Source organism: Leptosomus discolor, chromosome Z (assembly GCF_034619465.1).
Source record: "Leptosomus discolor isolate bLepDis1 chromosome Z, bLepDis1.hap2, whole genome shotgun sequence".
NCBI lineage: Eukaryota > Metazoa > Chordata > Aves > Leptosomiformes > Leptosomidae > Leptosomus > Leptosomus discolor.
Window position 1 is genome coordinate 78058921 of NC_141419.1, and position 19795 is coordinate 78078715.

The 19795-nt window shown below is 57.1% G+C and overlaps 3 protein-coding genes across 3 annotated transcripts; all 3 read right to left on the reverse strand.

Moving 5' to 3' along the window:
• Positions 1-347: 347 nt before the first annotated feature.
• LOC147413337 (E3 ubiquitin-protein ligase Topors-like) lies at positions 348-1271 on the reverse strand. Its single transcript, XM_086480153.1, has one exon. The coding sequence runs from the start codon at positions 1269-1271 to the stop codon at positions 348-350; it is 924 nt and encodes a 307-aa protein (XP_086336279.1).
• A 4326-nt stretch (positions 1272-5597) lies between these two features.
• Positions 5598-6521, reverse strand: LOC147413338 (E3 ubiquitin-protein ligase Topors-like). The gene has a single exon (XM_086480154.1). The coding sequence runs from the start codon at positions 6519-6521 to the stop codon at positions 5598-5600; it is 924 nt and encodes a 307-aa protein (XP_086336280.1).
• A 10974-nt stretch (positions 6522-17495) lies between these two features.
• LOC147413339 (E3 ubiquitin-protein ligase Topors-like) lies at positions 17496-18419 on the reverse strand. Its single transcript, XM_086480155.1, has one exon. It carries the CDS (start codon positions 18417-18419, stop codon positions 17496-17498), a length of 924 nt encoding a protein of 307 aa, XP_086336281.1.
• Positions 18420-19795: the final 1376 nt, after the last annotated feature.

Genomic DNA, 19795 nt, shown 5'->3' on the forward strand with positions numbered 1-19795 from the left:
TGAGTCCCGCAGCCCAGGGCCGTGGCACTGCCACTGCTAGTACCAGACTGCAGGCCCTGTAGGGAGTTTGCAAGGCCTCTGGGTGGAGGAGGTAGTAGGGCCCAGCGGACCCGTGAGGTAACGGTGGGCGTAGCACCAGGAGAAGGGGGAGAAAGCAGCACGGGTGGGGACAGCGATGCCACCTGCATCGTTAGGAACGCTGGGCCTTTTTGTGCAGTTTTCCTGCCTTTCTTTTATTGCAAAATAATTAGATTTAGGGGGCCGGCCAGGATCTCCTGTGGGCCAGCCTGAGCCCCAGCTGCCGGCCTGGACGTGGTTTGGCCAGCCCCTGAGGCACCCTGCCAGTGTCACCGACAGCGGGGTGGCTTCTTGCGGTGCTGGGAGGGGTCCTCAGGGCTGCTGGCCCTCCTCTTCGGGGCTCGCCGGGTCCCGCCAGGGGACCGTGGACTGTCCCGGCTGGCAGTGGAAGGCCCGGGCACAGCCTCCTCCGGGTCCTGCTGTGGCTCTTCTGCCTCCCCACGGGTGGGAATGGGGGTGTTGGGGGGGCTCCTGCGACCTCGCTGGAGGGCTGGGCTGTGGGCAGGAGACCCCCTTTGGGAGGCAGCGGGGCCGGCAGCATCCTGGGGGCTGCCGTCCTGCCCCCCGGCCGCACCGGCGTCCTGGAGGCCCAGCCGACGTCGGGCCCGCCCGCTGCACCGGCGCACGATGGTGGCGACGAGCTGGTGGACAAAGCTCCTCGTGCGCCTGCCCAGGGTGTCCCGCAGCAGCTGGATCAGAGCCTCCTCATCCAGGCCAAAGTAGCGCAGCGTGGAAAGGACGAGGCTCTGCGCTGCCGCTGCTTCCTGGGCATCCTCGAAGAGCTGCCCCAGCTCCTGATGCAGCCAGGGCAGCAGGGGGTGGAGGACAGCGCGGTACGTGCGGAAGATGGACGCCCAGACGCACGCGTAGAAGCCGCCCACTGGAGCCATGGGCGGCGGCCCCGCAGCTGGTGGCCGGGCTGCAGCTGGCTGTCCCGGCGCTCCTCCTGTCGGCTGGACGACGACTGATGGTGCTGCAGGCGGTGGGATGTCACGCTCCTGAAAGTCGTCGTCCGCCCGCACCGAGTGCACGATGGAGCTCGCCCTCCTCTTGCAGAGGGGGCACTCGGGCTTGCTCTCAACCCACCGCGCGATGCACGGGTAGCAGAACGGGTGGAGGCAGGGCATCACGAAGCTGGCCTCCTCCCAGCTGTCCAGGCATATTGGACAGCGGTTGTCCAGCTCCGCGGCCATGCTCTCCACGTGCTGCAGTGGGCTGAGGGGAGCTGGGGATGTCGAGCTGCTCCCTCTCACCGGCGCTGCAGCAGCGGGGGTCACGCTAGAAAAGGAAGGGCGGCCACAGTCTTTGGCTGCTCCAGGGAGGGGTGGAAGAAACGTCCAGGCCCCTCAAGAAAGCAGCCCTCTCGGCTCCCCGGGGTGCGGTTTCCCCGCACGGAGCTCACCTCTGCTGCTGCGAGCGCGCCTCCGGAGTGCCCCGGCTGCCGGAAGCAGACGGGGCCGGGGAAAACCCTCCGATGGCTCTGGGGTCGGGCACTGAGAGTTGCCGTGAAGAACTCCCCGAGCACGACCTCAGCACCAGCACCAGCCTCGCTCGACACTCCAACCTCACGTACTCGCTCAGCTGGAGTGCGGGCACGAGCCAGCTGGGTGAGACTCGGCACCCGGCTATAAGCAGCGAGGGGTGTGTGGTCACAATGCGTCACCCGGCAACGTCGTCGTCCAGTGCATGGTGAACATAAAATCAAAGAATCATGGAACGGTTTGGCTTGGAAGGGACCTCAAAGATGATCTAGTTCCAAGCCCCCTGCCACGGCAGGGACACCTGCCACGAGAGCAGGTTGCTCACGGCTCCATCCAGCCTGGCCTTGAACACTTCCAGGGATGGAGCATCCCCAGCGTCCTTAGGCAACCTGTTCCAGCGTCTCACCACCCTCAGGGTGGAGATCTTCTTCCTCATATCTAGTCTGACCCTGCCCTCTCCCAGCTTCCTCGTCCGATCACTGCAGGCCCTGGTAAAAAGTCCCTGCCCCACCTTCTTGTGGGCCCCCTTCAGGTACTGGAAGGCCGCTAGAAGGTCTCCCCGGAGCCTTCTCTTTTCCAGGCTGAACAAGCCCAACTCTCTCAGCCTGTCCTCGTAGGAAAGGTGTTCCAACTCTCTGACCGCCTTGGTAGCCCTCCTCTGCACTCGCTCCAGCAGCTCCATGTCTTTCTTGTGTTGGGGGCTCCAGAGCTGGATGCACTATTCCAGGTGGGGTCTCACGAGGGGAGGGCAGGGCAGAGCAGAGGGGCAGAATCACCTCCCTCGGCCTGCTGGCCACACATCTTTTGATGCAGCCCAGGATACGGTTGGCTTTCCGCGCTGCTCACGTTCATGTCACGGTCCATCCCTGGGTGACATGAGAACCCATCGCTCGGGGACGTCACCGTCCATCGCTTGGGAACATGAAAATGGGCCGTCCTCACGTGCAGCACTCGCACATTTTCTCGGTTTGAGGCTGGGCCGGCCACTAACGAATGACAGACGCTCTCTACTACCCCCTCTCCCCTCCCAAAAGGGAAAAGGAAAGAGAACAAGAGGACAAGAGAGAGAGACTTTACGGTTTGGAAAAGAAAACGAAAACAGCTTTAATGAAATAATAACAATAAAAGAATAAGGAATAATAAGAATAAGGAAATATTGAAATATATACAATATGTACAAATATATGTAAAACCAATACCGAACCCAACTCCCCCCACCCTGATGACGATACGTCACCACCACGCTGCAGGGCTGGCACTGGGGCAGTCCCAGGCTGGACTCGGCAGCAGACAGGGACGGGATGCAGGAGCTGGACTCAGGCACTGGATTCAGGGATGCACGGATCGGGATCGACGACAGAAGAACAGGCAGAGTCCTCCTCAGATGTCGGCCATCGAAGAAGAGAGGAAGAGAGACCAAGAGAGCGAGACCCTCGTGATCTCTCAGCTTTATACTGAATATGACGTCTATGGGACGGAATACTCTGTTGGTCAGGTTTGGGTCACCTGTCCAGTTCGCTCCTCCCTGTAGGCGCGACCCTTTTCACTCCCGGCTCCCCGACACGGAGTACAAGATTTAGCAGTGACCTTGGTCGCCATAAGAACAAGTATAAGCAAGGGCCCCTCTGCACACCGTTCCTTGGTACGAGCTATAAACATCAGGCCTTATCACTGCTGGGAGCAGTCGCTGTCTGGAAATATGTGCTGCTGTTAGTTAGAGGAGACTTAGCTGAAAAGTTAAAGCACTAAACCAGAATTAGTTCTGATTTAGCCCAAACCAGAACACACATGTACCTGGCGTTGCTGCAACACCACTGCCCACTCCATCCCCCATCTCTCGTCTTGTGCTCGGCATCGGTGTTTCACAGCGGTCACTGGGGCCTCGGTCACGTCTTCCCGGAGCCCCGTCAGGTCGCTCTGGCGGTGGCTGACAGCTCCAGGCTTATGTGGCAGGAGGGTTCCTTTGGTAAGTGACACCTCGTGCCTCCCTGGGAGGCTGCAGGACAAAGGCCCACGGGCTCTCCCCACAGCCCGGCACTGCTGGCCAGCCCTCTGGGCTCCCCTGCTGCCTCCTCCCCCGGCGGCTCACAGGCAGCACGTGGCTCGCTCTTGGGGATCTTGTTCTACCCGGAGGGGAATCAAAGCGTATGGCTGCCTGCAGCCCCAAGCCCTGGGTGTCCCTTTGCTGCGAGCCCTGAGGAGCGTCCGCCAAGGTGTTCTGCAGGGAGAGGACAACTGAAGGCATCCTGTTAGCACCCCTGTTTGAGCAGTACCCAGGCAGTCAGGCACAGAGCTGGTATGTAGCAGAAGTCACTAGTTCAACTGCAATCAGGAGAAGTCAGGGAAATCTCTGGACCAATCTGGTGCTCTGAAGAGTATTTCGTGGGTAATATAAGCACGTGCAAGTGAGAAGCTTTGAGATTATAAAGGGAATTTGCGCTTTGGCACATTTCTGTGGAAGAAAGAAAGTAGGCGTTTAGTGTTTAAAATGAAGTTTCTTACCTAGGAACACCAGTAAAAGGTGGCTAAGAGCTGCTGGGGTTAATTGTCACAGAAGGAGACGAAGTTAGTCGAGCAGGACCTACCTGCCTTTCATACACCCCTGCTGACTGGGCCCGATCACCTGCTTGTCCCGTACGTGCCGTGCGATGGCACTCAAGATGACCTTCCCCGGCCCCGAGGTCAGGCTGACAGGCTCCCTGGACTCCCTGGATCCTCCTTCCGGCCCTTCTTGTGGATGGGCGTCACATTTGCCTGCTTCCAGTCCACCGGGACCCCCTGGGACATCTGTAGCGAGCGTTGGTCCCCCCACCCTCACCCCCTGAACTCATGGCAACATTAGCCTGCTGGGAGACAGTCAGCACAAGAGATATGACTCGGTCCCACCTCGTCGTTAGGCGTAAAATTAGTCTTTAGAATCCTCTGGTTTAGAGGAAGAGAATTTCAACTCTCTGCGTGGCTCAACGGGCCTGGACCTCTCTCCTCCCCAGGCAGGGACGCCTCTTTGGTAAGACTTGTGCCTCCGCCTCTGTCACGTTTTACCCAGGAACTACTAACTCGAGCTCGATTTTTGCAGTAAGTGTGTTTATCAAGGGCAATTCCAAACTTCTTCTTCTAACTGTTGACTTAATAACTTACCTATCTTTGCAACTTTGCGAACCTGCCTTACTGAAAGACCTAGGCAGGACTGTGAAACAGGCAAACGTTGACTCTGACGAGTGGCTACACACGTACAATCCTTACTCATAAACCATTGAGCAAGTCTGAGACTAGGACTGGATCTTCCTCTCGGAAGGCATTTGGACAGTAAGGAGGTCCTCTCTGAAGGTCGTGGCGCCACAGGAGGGCTTCCCTTACCCCTCTCCTTTCTCTGTATCCTTAATCATAAACCGTTGACCAGGCCTGGGGCTAAGGCTGAATCTAGGCATACCCAGGCACCTCTCTGAGAAGGAGTTTAGAGAGCAAGGGGGACCACTGTGAGCCTCGTGACTCAAAGGGAGCGTCTCCTTACTCCTTGTATTCCCAGACATGAACCACGGAGCAGTTCAACGGGAGGGCCTCCCTCAACCACCTGTCCAAGCGAGTTGCCCTTTTACGCGACAGGGCGGGAAGGGAGCCTCGTCCCGTCTCCCGCCGCCCTTCCTCTGCCCCACGGTGTTAACAGGACCCACAGTGGGTGCACCGCGTCCCTTGAGTCCCGCAGCCCAGGGCCGTGGCACTGCCACTGCTAGTACCAGACTGCAGGCCCTGTAGGGAGTTTGCAAGGCCTCTGGGTGGAGGAGGTAGTAGGGCCCAGCGGACCCGTGAGGTAACGGTGGGCGTAGCACCAGGAGAAGGGGGAGAAAGCAGCACGGGTGGGGACAGCGATGCCACCTGCATCGTTAGGAACGCTGGGCCTTTTTGTGCAGTTTTCCTGCCTTTCTTTTATTGCAAAATAATTAGATTTAGGGGGCCGGCCAGGATCTCCTGGGGGCCAGCCTGAGCCCCAGCTGCCGGCCTGGACGTGGTTTGGCCAGCCCCTGAGGCACCCTGCCAGTGTCACCGACAGCGGGGTGGCTTCTTGCGGTGCTGGGAGGGGTCCTCAGGGCTGCTGGCCCTCCTCTTCGGGGCTCGCCGGGTCCCGCCAGGGGACCGTGGACTGTCCCGGCTGGCAGTGGAAGGCCCGGGCACAGCCTCCTCCGGGTCCTGCTGTGGCTCTTCTGCCTCCCCACGGGTGGGAATGGGGGTGTTGGGGGGGCTCCTGCGACCTCGCTGGAGGGCTGGGCTGTGGGCAGGAGACCCCCTTTGGGAGGCAGCGGGGCCGGCAGCATCCTGGGGGCTGCCGTCCTGCCCCCCGGCCGCACCGGCGTCCTGGAGGCCCAGCCGACGTCGGGCCCGCCCGCTGCACCGGCGCACGATGGTGGCGACGAGCTGGTGGACAAAGCTCCTCGTGCGCCTGCCCAGGGTGTCCCGCAGCAGCTGGATCAGAGCCTCCTCATCCAGGCCAAAGTAGCGCAGCGTGGAAAGGACGAGGCTCTGCGCTGCCGCTGCTTCCTGGGCATCCTCGAAGAGCTGCCCCAGCTCCTGATGCAGCCAGGGCAGCAGGGGGTGGAGGACAGCGCGGTACGTGCGGAAGATGGACGCCCAGACGCACGCGTAGAAGCCGCCCACTGGAGCCATGGGCGGCGGCCCCGCAGCTGGTGGCCGGGCTGCAGCTGGCTGTCCCGGCGCTCCTCCTGTCGGCTGGACGACGACTGATGGTGCTGCAGGCGGTGGGATGTCACGCTCCTGAAAGTCGTCGTCCGCCCGCACCGAGTGCACGATGGAGCTCGCCCTCCTCTTGCAGAGGGGGCACTCGGGCTTGCTCTCAACCCACCGCGCGATGCACGGGTAGCAGAACGGGTGGAGGCAGGGCATCACGAAGCTGGCCTCCTCCCAGCTGTCCAGGCATATTGGACAGCGGTTGTCCAGCTCCGCGGCCATGCTCTCCACGTGCTGCGGTGGGCTGAGGGGAGCTGGGGATGTCGAGCTGCTCCCTCTCACCGGCGCTGCAGCAGCGGGGGTCACGCTAGAAAAGGAAGGGCGGCCACAGTCTTTGGCTGCTCCAGGGAGGGGTGGAAGAAACGTCCAGGCCCCTCAAGAAAGCAGCCCTCTCGGCTCCCCGGGGTGCGGTTTCCCCGCACGGAGCTCACCTCTGCTGCTGCGAGCGCGCCTCCGGAGTGCCCCGGCTGCCGGAAGCAGACGGGGCCGGGGAAAACCCTCCGATGGCTCTGGGGTCGGGCACTGAGAGTTGCCGTGAAGAACTCCCCGAGCACGACCTCAGCACCAGCACCAGCCTCGCTCGACACTCCAACCTCACGTACTCGCTCAGCTGGAGTGCGGGCACGAGCCAGCTGGGTGAGACTCGGCACCCGGCTATAAGCAGCGAGGGGTGTGTGGTCACAATGCGTCACCCGGCAACGTCGTCGTCCAGTGCATGGTGAACATAAAATCAAAGAATCATGGAACGGTTTGGCTTGGAAGGGACCTCAAAGATGATCTAGTTCCAAGCCCCCTGCCACGGCAGGGACACCTGCCACGAGAGCAGGTTGCTCACGGCTCCATCCAGCCTGGCCTTGAACACTTCCAGGGATGGAGCATCCCCAGCGTCCTTAGGCAACCTGTTCCAGCGTCTCACCACCCTCAGGGTGGAGATCTTCTTCCTCATATCTAGTCTGACCCTGCCCTCTCCCAGCTTCCTCGTCCGATCACTGCAGGCCCTGGTAAAAAGTCCCTGCCCCACCTTCTTGTGGGCCCCCTTCAGGTACTGGAAGGCCGCTAGAAGGTCTCCCCGGAGCCTTCTCTTTTCCAGGCTGAACAAGCCCAACTCTCTCAGCCTGTCCTCGTTGGAAAGGTGTTCCAACTCTCTGACCGCCTTGGTAGCCCTCCTCTGCACTCGCTCCAGCAGCTCCATGTCTTTCTTGTGTTGGGGGCTCCAGAGCTGGACGCACTATTCCAGGTGGGGTCTCACGAGGGGAGGGCAGGGCAGAGCAGAGGGGCAGAATCACCTCCCTCGGCCTGCTGGCCACACATCTTTTGATGCAGCCCAGGATACGGTTGGCTTTCCGCGCTGCTCACGTTCATGTCACGGTCCATCCCTGGGTGACATGAGAACCCATCGCTCGGGGACGTCACCGTCCATCGCTTGGGAACATGAAAATGGGCCGTCCTCACGTGCAGCACTCGCACATTTTCTCGGTTTGAGGCTGGGCCGGCCACTAACGAATGACAGACGCTCTCTACTAACCCCTCTCCCCTCCCAAAAGGGAAAAGGAAAGAGAACAAGAGGACAAGAGAGAGAGACTTTACGGTTTGGAAAAGAAAACGAAAACAGCTTTAATGAAACAATAACAATAAAAGAATAAGGAATAATAAGAATAAGGAAATATTGAAATATATACAATATGTACAAATATATGTAAAACCAATACCGAACCCAACTCCCCCCACCCTGATGACGATACGTCACCACCACGCTGCAGGGCTGGCACTGGGGCAGTCCCAGGCTGGACTCGGCAGCAGACAGGGACGGGATGCAGGAGCTGGACTCAGGCACTGGATTCAGGGATGCACGGATCGGGATCGACGACAGAAGAACAGGCAGAGTCCTCCTCAGATGTCGGCCATCGAAGAAGAGAGGAAGAGAGACCAAGAGAGCGAGACCCTCGTGATCTCTCAGCTTTATACTGAATATGACGTCTATGGGACGGAATACTCTGTTGGTCAGGTTTGGGTCACCTGTCCAGTTCGCTCCTCCCTGTAGGCGCGTGTCCTGGGTTACAGTGTAAAATGTGCCAAAAGAAAAAAATATATTCTATTACCATCTTCAGGAGCTGTTGAGACCAGGTGGGGCGGTGCTCCCTGCCTCCCCCCCTCTGGACTATCTCCTGTCAATGGGCACAACAATGCCTTATCGCCTGACCCATCGGTAACTCGCTCCTGGGCTATCTCCCGTTAATGGCCCATCAAGGAACTGCCTCACGACTCCCCATCCCATTGTGAGATACTCCGCCCGGGGAGGGGGGGGGAAGGAGCCAAGCAGTCCATGCCAAATAAAAACGGAGATTTTGAACACGCTAGGCGCCTTTCTTCCACTGGATTCCCAGAGGAGCTTTTCCCCCCACCTGAGTTCCAGAGGACGAGAGCTACCTGCCGACCACTGGACCTTCGGAGGAAGACCAGACTCTTTTACCTGATTGCTGCTTCCACAGAACTACACCCATCACTTCAGGAGGACTGCAGCCAGCATCTTATCGGACTGCTACTGCCACCCTAACAGGGTGTCAGGTTGTATTCCTGACTCTGTCAGTGTAAACCAGTGGGTTGTTTGTTTTTTCCCTGCCTTGTGTTATATATATATATATATATTAGTAAAGAACTGTTATTCCTATTCCCCATATCTTTGCCTGAAGGCCCGTTAATTTCAAAATTATAATAGTTTGGAGGGAAGGGGGTTGCACTCTCCATTTCAAGGGAGGCTCCTGCCTTCCTCCACAGACACCTGTCTTTTTCAAACCAAGACAGATTTTGGCGCCCAACGTGGGGCTCGAGGGCATCGAGAGATAAAAGGAATAACGGTTCTTGTGCGTTGGATATAGATTCCTTGTTAAGTGGCATCATGTGGGCTAGCTTATCCCGATTCGTGTGGCATGTGGTGGTGGCTGTATTTCTCCCATTTGCAGGCCCTTATCTAAACATGGGTCCTATAACTAAGGCTACCGTGACTGTTATCCAGTTTGTTTTATGGATTAATAAGGTGAGGAATTCATGGCTTATTAACTTCCTCTGGAAGGCGGGCACATGGATTCGGAGCTATCAAACACTAAATGTATGCTTTTGGGGTTACTTTAATAATGGTACCTACTGTGAGGAAATGACACCGGGAGAAACTTTCTCCCAACCCCTAACCCAGCTCTTTGGGTCTACTCCACCAGTTTTCGAAGGATTCAGAGCTTTCCTAAGTGCTAATGATATCATACAGTGGCTGGTGTTGCTGATAATCCTGTTTTATTCAGTATTCAGAGATCAGGGGAGATTGGCTTGGATAACTACCCTGACTAGGAATGCTGCTCCAGAATCTGACCCTGCCTCACAGCTCACATCAGAAATGAACCACTCGGATTGGGTGAAGGAGATACGTGAGATGGGCCAGATGCTGAAGGAGTGCATTCTCTCAGCTGCTGGGAATCCCTCCTCCTGCCTTGAAGAGGGAGAGTCTAATGGTGCAGCAGTAGAACCCACAGACGTTACAACCGTCCAGGTTCCAGCTGAAACGCAAGGGCAGTCAGAGCCAGCAGCAGTCGCCCCTGTGGAAACGAGGAAATCTAAGATGAAATCAGACCACTCAGTTAAGAAAGGAGGGCCCTCAGAACCTGCAGGCGAGCCAGTGGTTGAGATAATCACAGAGTCCCTGACGTACGACAGTCTCCGTAATCTGCACAAAGACATCGTACGGCGGGGGCGTGAGGCTTTTACAACCTGGTTACTTCGGGTCTGGGATCTTATGGGTACGGGTGTGCAACTGGATGGCAGTGAGGCAAGGAATTTGGGACCCTTGACTCAGGACTCAGGTGTCAATCTGGTATTTGTAAGGGAGCCAGGGACCCTTTCCCTCTGGGAGCGGCTTTTAATGAGTGTGAGAGAGAGGTTTGTCCACAGAGAGAGAATGCAGGAGCACCATCATAGAATGCGCTGGAAGACCCTTGAGGAAGGGATCCAGCAGCTGAGAGAAGTGGCAGTATTGGAGGTACTCTTTGGGAGGGATGGACAGCATGGTAATGACCCTGACAAAGTCAGGTGCACAGGGCAAATGTTGTGGAATCTGGCAACTCTAGGGCCATCCGAATACTCCACCTTCATTGCAATGATTAATGCAGATAACGACCGAGAGACAGTGGGTTCTGTCACGAGCAAGCTTAGAAATTTTGAAAGCATGATCAATGGCCCAATGCAGGCTAACGTTTCTGCTGTGATTAAGAGCCTACAAGAGGAGATGAGGGAAATAAAGCAGGAGGTGAGGAGGAGCAGTTCCCATTTGGCACCGGTACAAGTCACAGGCCCCAAAGTCGGAGCCCAACGTCCCCCAGCTAGAGGGAGAGGGTACACCCCACGAGCTGAGCTATGGTACTTCCTGCGCGACCATGGGGAAGACATGGGAAGGTGGGATGGGAAACCCACTTCTGTCCTGGCAGCACGGGTGCGTCAACTCAAGGAGGGAAACACTAACCGGGGGAGTAACACTAAAGTGAAGGTAGCCTCAACCTCCCAGGACCGAGCTGCCAGATATTACAGAAGGGAGGATGATCTGACAGATCCCCTTGAAGGAACCTCTAGTATGTATGTCCAGGAAGGGAATGGTAACCAGTGCTAGAGGGGCCCTGCCTCTAGCCAGGGAGAGGCACGGGAAAACCGGATATTTTGGACGGTGTGGATCCGATGGCCTGGCACGTCAGAGCCACAAAAATACAAAGCGTTAGTTGATACTGGTGCGCAGTGTACCCTAATGCCATCGGGACATGTGGGGGCAGAACCTGTTTCCATTGCCGGGGTAACGGGGGGATCGCAGCAATTGACTCTGTTGGAAGCCGAGGTGAGCCTTACTGGGAAGGAGTGGCAGAAACATCCGATTGTGACTGGCCCAGAGGCCCCGTGTATTCTGGGCATAGACTTCCTCCGGAATGGCTATTACAAGGACCCAAAAGGTCTCAGGTGGGCATTTGGGATAGCTGCTGTGGAGGCAGAGAGCATTAGGCAATTGAACACCTTGCCCGGACTATCAGAAAACCCATCTGCAGTAGGACTCTTGAAGGTGGAAGAGCAACAAGTGCCAATTGCCACCTCGACAGTGCACCGCCGGCAGTATCGGACGAATCGAGATGCCGTGATCCCCATCCACAAAATGATCCGCGAGCTGGAGAGTCAAGGGGTGGTCAGCAAGACCCACTCACCCTTCAACAGCCCCATTTGGCCTGTGCGCAAGTCTGACGGAGAATGGAGATTGACTGTGGACTATCGTGGCTTGAATGAAGTGACTCCACCGTTGAGCGCTGCCGTGCCGGACATGCTGGAACTCCAGTACGAGCTGGAGTCCAAGGCAGCAAAGTGGTATGCCACTATTGACATTGCCAATGCTTTTTTCTCCATTCCTCTGGCAGCAGAATGTAGGCCTCAGTTTGCCTTCACCTGGAGGGGCGTACAGTACACCTGGAACCGACTGCCCCAGGGGTGGAAGCACAGTCCCACCATCTGCCATGGACTGATCCAGGCTGCACTGGAAAAGGGTGAAGCTCCGGAACATCTGCAGTACATCGATGACATCATTGTGTGGGGGAACACAGCAAAGGAAGTATTTGGGAAAGGAGAGAAGATCATCCAGATTCTCCTGGAAGCTGGTTTTGCCATCAAGAAGAGCAAAGTCAAGGGACCTGCCCGAGAGATCCAGTTCCTGGGGGTAAAGTGGCAAGACGGACGGCGTCAGATCCCCACCGAGGTCATCAATAAGATCACTGCGATGTCTCCACCAACCAGCAAGAAGGAAACACAGGCTTTCCTAGGCGCCATAGGTTTTTGGAGAATGCACATTCCTGAGTACAGCCAGATCGTGAGCCCTCTGTACCTGGTTACCCGCAAGAAGAACAATTTCCACTGGGGCCCTGAACAGCAACAAGCTTTTGCCCAAATCAAGCGGGAGATCGCTCATGCGCTAGCCCTTGGCCCAGTCAGGACGGGACCAGAGGTGAGGAACGTGCTCTACTCTGCGGCCGGGAACAATGGTTTGTCCTGGAGCCTTTGGCAGAAGGTGCCTGGAGAGACTCGTGGCCGACCACTGGGATTCTGGAGTCGAAGTTATAGAGGGTCTGAGGCCAACTACACTCCCACAGAGAAGGAAATCCTAGCAGCCTATGAAGGAGTCCAAGCTGCCTCGGAAGTGATTGGCACCGAAGCACAACTCCTCCTGGCACCCCGACTACCGGTGCTGGGGTGGATGTTTAAAGGAAAGGTTCCCTCCACCCACCACGCCACTGACGCCACATGGAGCAAATGGATTGCCCTCATCACACAGCGCGCCCGTATTGGAAACCCAAATCGCCCTGGGATTTTGGAGATAATTACGAACTGGCCGGAAGGTGAAGACTTTGGCCTCACTGACGAAGAGGAGCAGGAACAAGTGATGCGGGCTGAAGAAGCTCCACCGTACAACCAACTACCAGCAGAGGAAACACGATATGCTCTTTTCACTGACGGTTCCTGTCGCATCGTAGGGATGAACCGGAAGTGGAAAGCAGCCGTATGGAGCCCCACACGACAGGTCGCACAAGCTACTGAAGGAGAAGGTGGATCAAGTCAACTTGCTGAACTCAAAGCCGTTCAACTGGCCCTGGACATTGCTGAAAGAGAGAAGTGGCCAAAGCTCTACCTTTATACTGATTCATGGATGGTAGCCAATGCTCTGTGGGGCTGGCTGGAAAGGTGGAAAAAGGCCAACTGGCAGCGTAGGGGAAAACCAATTTGGGCTGCTGATGAGTGGAAAGATATTGCCACTCGGGTAAAGAAGCTACCTGTGAGGGTCCGTCATGTAGATGCTCATGTCCCCAGGAGTCGGGCTAACGAAGAACATCGTAACAATGAACAGGTAGATCAGGCTGCAAAAATAGAGGTGTCCCAGATAGACTTAGATTGGCAACATAAAGGAGAGTTGTTCTTAGCTCGATGGGCCCATGATGCCTCAGGCCATCAAGGCAGAGAGGCCACTTATAAATGGGCACGGGACCGAGGGGTGGATCTAACCATGAACAGTATCTCCCAGGTTATCCAAGACTGTGAGACCTGCGCTGCAATCAAGCAGGCCAAGCGGGTGAAGCCTCTGTGGTACGGTGGACGATGGTCGAAGTACAGGTATGGGGAAGCCTGGCAAATTGACTACATCACTCTTCCCCAAACCCGTCAAGGCAAGCGATACGTGCTGACCATGGTGGAAGCAACCACTGGGTGGCTGGAGACCTACCCTGTGCCTCATGCTACTGCCCGGAACACCATCTTGGGCCTGGAAAAGCAAGTTCTTTGGAGACATGGCACCCCTGAGAGAATCGAGTCAGACAACGGGACACATTTCAAGAACAGCCTCATAAGCACTTGGGCCAGAGAACATGGAATCGAATGGATATATCATATCCCTTATCATGCACCAGCTGCCGGGAAAGTTGAACGGTGCAACGGGCTACTTAAGACTACCCTAAAAGCACTTGGAGGGGGGACTTTCAAAAATTGGGAACTGAACTTAGCAAAGGCCACCTGGATGGTCAATACCCGAGGGTCCATCAATCGAGCTGGTCCCGCCCAGTCTGGACCCTTGCACACAGTGGACGGAGATAAAGTCCCTGTGGTACACACGAGAGGTATGTTAGGAAAGACTGTTTGGATTAATCCCACATCAGGCAAAGGCACACCCCTCCGTGGGGTTGTTTTTGCTCAAGGACCTGGTTACACTTGGTGGGTAATGCAGAAAAATGGGGAAACCCGTTGTGTACCACAAGGAGACCTAATTTTAAGTGAGAACTCTGTGTAAGGTTTCATTGTGTATATATGTATATATGTATCTGTAAGGGGGCATTGGGTTGGGTATGGTGTAGATGGTAATAGAATAAGGGGTGGATTATGTCCTGGGTTACAGTGTAAAATGTGCCAAAAGAAAAAAATATATTCTATTACCATCTTCAGGAGCTGTTGAGACCAGGTGGGGCGGTGCTCCCTGCCTCCCCCCCTCTGGACTATCTCCTGTCAATGGGCACAACAATGCCTTATCGCCTGACCCATCGGTAACTCGCTCCTGGGCTATCTCCCGTTAATGGCCCATCAAGGAACTGCCTCACGACTCCCCATCCCATTGTGAGATACTCCGCCCGGGGAGGGGGGGGGGAAGGAGCCAAGCAGTCCATGCCAAATAAAAACGGAGATTTTGAACACGCTAGGCGCCTTTCTTCCACTGGATTCCCAGAGGAGCTTTTCCCCCCACCTGAGTTCCAGAGGACGAGAGCTACCTGCCGACCACTGGACCTTCGGAGGAAGACCAGACTCTTTTACCTGATTGCTGCTTCCACAGAACTACACCCATCACTTCAGGAGGACTGCAGCCAGCATCTTATCGGACTGCTACTGCCACCCTAACAGGGTGTCAGGTTGTATTCCTGACTCTGTCAGTGTAAACCAGTGGGTTGTTTGTTTTTTCCCTGCCTTGTGTTATATATATATATATATATTAGTAAAGAACTGTTATTCCTATTCCCCATATCTTTGCCTGAAGGCCCGTTAATTTCAAAATTATAATAGTTTGGAGGGAAGGGGGTTGCACTCTCCATTTCAAGGGAGGCTCCTGCCTTCCTCCACAGACACCTGTCTTTTTCAAACCAAGACAGCGCGACCCTTTTCACTCCCGGCTCCCCGACACGGAGTACAAGATTTAGCAGTGACCTTGGTCGCCATAAGAACAAGTATAAGCAAGGGCCCCTCTGCACACCGTTCCTTGGTACGAGCTATAAACATCAGGCCTTATCACTGCTGGGAGCAGTCGCTGTCTGGAAATATGTGCTGCTGTTAGTTAGAGGAGACTTAGCTGAAAAGTTAAAGCACTAAACCAGAATTAGTTCTGATTTAGCCCAAACCAGAACACACATGTACCTGGCGTTGCTGCAACACCACTGCCCACTCCATCCCCCATCTCTCGTCTTGTGCTCGGCATCGGTGTTTCACAGCGGTCACTGGGGCCTCGGTCACGTCTTCCCGGAGCCCCGTCAGGTCGCTCTGGCGGTGGCTGACAGCTCCAGGCTTATGTGGCAGGAGGGTTCCTTTGGTAAGTGACACCTCGTGCCTCCCTGGGAGGCTGCAGGACAAAGGCCCACGGGCTCTCCCCACAGCCCGGCACTGCTGGCCAGCCCTCTGGGCTCCCCTGCTGCCTCCTCCCCCGGCGGCTCACAGGCAGCACGTGGCTCGCTCTTGGGGATCTTGTTCTACCCGGAGGGGAATCAAAGCGTATGGCTGCCTGCAGCCCCAAGCCCTGGGTGTCCCTTTGCTGCGAGCCCTGAGGAGCGTCCGCCAAGGTGTTCTGCAGGGAGAGGACAACTGAAGGCATCCTGTTAGCACCCCTGTTTGAGCAGTACCCAGGCAGTCAGGCACAGAGCTGGTATGTAGCAGAAGTCACTAGTTCAACTGCAATCAGGAGAAGTCAGGGAAATCTCTGGACCAATCTGGTGCTCTGAAGAGTATTTCGTGGGTAATATAAGCACGTGCAAGTGAGAAGCTTTGAGATTATAAAGGGAATTTGCGCTTTGGCACATTTCTGTGGAAGAAAGAAAGTAGGCGTTTAGTGTTTAAAATGAAGTTTCTTACCTAGGAACACCAGTAAAAGGTGGCTAAGAGCTGCTGGGGTTAATTGTCACAGAAGGAGACGAAGTTAGTCGAGCAGGACCTACCTGCCTTTCATACACCCCTGCTGACTGGGCCCGATCACCTGCTTGTCCCGTACGTGCCGTGCGATGGCACTCAAGATGACCTTCCCCGGCCCCGAGGTCAGGCTGACAGGCTCCCTGGACTCCCTGGATCCTCCTTCCGGCCCTTCTTGTGGATGGGCGTCACATTTGCCTGCTTCCAGTCCACCGGGACCCCCTGGGACATCTGTAGCGAGCGTTGGTCCCCCCACCCTCACCCCCTGAACTCATGGCAACATTAGCCTGCTGGGAGACAGTCAGCACACGAGATATGACTCGGTCCCACCTCGTCGTTAGGCGTAAAATTAGTCTTTAGAATCCTCTGGTTTAGAGGAAGAGAATTTCAACTCTCTGCGTGGCTCAACGGGCCTGGACCTCTCTCCTCCCCAGGCAGGGACGCCTCTTTGGTAAGACTTGTGCCTCCGCCTCTGTCACGTTTTACCCAGGAACTACTAACTCGAGCTCGATTTTTGCAGTAAGTGTGTTTATCAAGGGCAATTCCAAACTTCTTCTTCTAACTGTTGACTTAATAACTTACCTATCTTTGCAACTTTGCGAACCTGCCTTACTGAAAGACCTAGGCAGGACTGTGAAACAGGCAAACGTTGACTCTGACGAGTGGCTACACACGTACAATCCTTACTCATAAACCATTGAGCAAGTCTGAGACTAGGACTGGATCTTCCTCTCGGAAGGCATTTGGACAGTAAGGAGGTCCTCTCTGAAGGTCGTGGCGCCACAGGAGGGCTTCCCTTACCCCTCTCCTTTCTCTGTATCCTTAATCATAAACCGTTGACCAGGCCTGGGGCTAAGGCTGAATCTAGGCATACCCAGGCACCTCTCTGAGAAGGAGTTTAGAGAGCAAGGGGGACCACTGTGAGCCTCGTGACTCAAAGGGAGCGTCTCCTTACTCCTTGTATTCCCAGACATGAACCACGGAGCAGTTCAACGGGAGGGCCTCCCTCAACCACCTGTCCAAGCGAGTTGCCCTTTTACGCGACAGGGCGGGAAGGGAGCCTCGTCCCGTCTCCCGCCGCCCTTCCTCTGCCCCACGGTGTTAACAGGACCCACAGTGGGTGCACCGCGTCCCTTGAGTCCCGCAGCCCAGGGCCGTGGCACTGCCACTGCTAGTACCAGACTGCAGGCCCTGTAGGGAGTTTGCAAGGCCTCTGGGTGGAGGAGGTAGTAGGGCCCAGCGGACCCGTGAGGTAACGGTGGGCGTAGCACCAGGAGAAGGGGGAGAAAGCAGCACGGGTGGGGACAGCGATGCCACCTGCATCGTTAGGAACGCTGGGCCTTTTTGTGCAGTTTTCCTGCCTTTCTTTTATTGCAAAATAATTAGATTTAGGGGGCCGGCCAGGATCTCCTGTGGGCCAGCCTGAGCCCCAGCTGCCGGCCTGGACGTGGTTTGGCCAGCCCCTGAGGCACCCTGCCAGTGTCACCGACAGCGGGGTGGCTTCTTGCGGTGCTGGGAGGGGTCCTCAGGGCTGCTGGCCCTCCTCTTCGGGGCTCGCCGGGTCCCGCCAGGGGACCGTGGACTGTCCCGGCTGGCAGTGGAAGGCCCGGGCACAGCCTCCTCCGGGTCCTGCTGTGGCTCTTCTGCCTCCCCACGGGTGGGAATGGGGGTGTTGGGGGGGCTCCTGCGACCTCGCTGGAGGGCTGGGCTGTGGGCAGGAGACCCCCTTTGGGAGGCAGCGGGGCCGGCAGCATCCTGGGGGCTGCCGTCCTGCCCCCCGGCCGCACCGGCGTCCTGGAGGCCCAGCCGACGTCGGGCCCGCCCGCTGCACCGGCGCACGATGGTGGCGACGAGCTGGTGGACAAAGCTCCTCGTGCGCCTGCCCAGGGTGTCCCGCAGCAGCTGGATCAGAGCCTCCTCATCCAGGCCAAAGTAGCGCAGCGTGGAAAGGACGAGGCTCTGCGCTGCCGCTGCTTCCTGGGCATCCTCGAAGAGCTGCCCCAGCTCCTGATGCAGCCAGGGCAGCAGGGGGTGGAGGACAGCGCGGTACGTGCGGAAGATGGACGCCCAGACGCACGCGTAGAAGCCGCCCACTGGAGCCATGGGCGGCGGCCCCGCAGCTGGTGGCCGGGCTGCAGCTGGCTGTCCCGGCGCTCCTCCTGTCGGCTGGACGACGACTGATGGTGCTGCAGGCGGTGGGATGTCACGCTCCTGAAAGTCGTCGTCCGCCCGCACCGAGTGCACGATGGAGCTCGCCCTCCTCTTGCAGAGGGGGCACTCGGGCTTGCTCTCAACCCACCGCGCGATGCACGGGTAGCAGAACGGGTGGAGGCAGGGCATCACGAAGCTGGCCTCCTCCCAGCTGTCCAGGCATATTGGACAGCGGTTGTCCAGCTCCGCGGCCATGCTCTCCACGTGCTGCGGTGGGCTGAGGGGAGCTGGGGATGTCGAGCTGCTCCCTCTCACCGGCGCTGCAGCAGCGGGGGTCACGCTAGAAAAGGAAGGGCGGCCACAGTCTTTGGCTGCTCCAGGGAGGGGTGGAAGAAACGTCCAGGCCCCTCAAGAAAGCAGCCCTCTCGGCTCCCCGGGGTGCGGTTTCCCCGCACGGAGCTCACCTCTGCTGCTGCGAGCGCGCCTCCGGAGTGCCCCGGCTGCCGGAAGCAGACGGGGCCGGGGAAAACCCTCCGATGGCTCTGGGGTCGGGCACTGAGAGTTGCCGTGAAGAACTCCCCGAGCACGACCTCAGCACCAGCACCAGCCTCGCTCGACACTCCAACCTCACGTACTCGCTCAGCTGGAGTGCGGGCACGAGCCAGCTGGGTGAGACTCGGCACCCGGCTATAAGCAGCGAGGGGTGTGTGGTCACAATGCGTCACCCGGCAACGTCGTCGTCCAGTGCATGGTGAACATAAAATCAAAGAATCATGGAACGGTTTGGCTTGGAAGGGACCTCAAAGATGATCTAGTTCCAAGCCCCCTGCCACGGCAGGGACACCTGCCACGAGAGCAGGTTGCTCACGGCTCCATCCAGCCTGGCCTTGAACACTTCCAGGGATGGAGCATCCCCAGCGTCCTTAGGCAACCTGTTCCAGCGTCTCACCACCCTCAGGGTGGAGATCTTCTTCCTCATATCTAGTCTGACCCTGCCCTCTCCCAGCTTCCTCGTCCGATCACTGCAGGCCCTGGTAAAAAGTCCCTGCCCCACCTTCTTGTGGGCCCCCTTCAGGTACTGGAAGGCCGCTAGAAGGTCTCCCCGGAGCCTTCTCTTTTCCAGGCTGAACAAGCCCAACTCTCTCAGCCTGTCCTCGTAGGAAAGGTGTTCCAACTCTCTGACCGCCTTGGTAGCCCTCCTCTGCACTCGCTCCAGCAGCTCCATGTCTTTCTTGTGTTGGGGGCTCCAGAGCTGGACGCACTATTCCAGGTGGGGTCTCACGAGGGGAGGGCAGGGCAGAGCAGAGGGGCAGAATCACCTCCCTCGGCCTGCTGGCCACACATCTTTTGATGCAGCCCAGGATACGGTTGGCTTTCCGCGCTGCTCACGTTCATGTCACGGTCCATCCCTGGGTGACATGAGAACCCATCGCTCGGGGACGTCACCGTCCATCGCTTGGGAACATGAAAATGGGCCGTCCTCACGTGCAGCACTCGCACATTTTCTCGGTTTGAGGCTGGGCCGGCCACTAACGAATGACAGACGCTCTCTACTACCCCCTCTCCCCTCCCAAAAGGGAAAAGGAAAGAGAACAAGAGGACAAGAGAGAGAGACTTTACGGTTTGGAAAA

Bases quoted from the DNA above. Each gene is read 5' to 3' on its own strand.
- LOC147413337 (XM_086480153.1), bottom strand. From the start codon at position 1,271: ATGGCCGCGGAGCTGGACAACCGCTGTCCAATATGCCTGGACAGCTGG.
- LOC147413338 (XM_086480154.1), bottom strand. From the start codon at position 6,521: ATGGCCGCGGAGCTGGACAACCGCTGTCCAATATGCCTGGACAGCTGG.
- LOC147413339 (XM_086480155.1), bottom strand. From the start codon at position 18,419: ATGGCCGCGGAGCTGGACAACCGCTGTCCAATATGCCTGGACAGCTGG.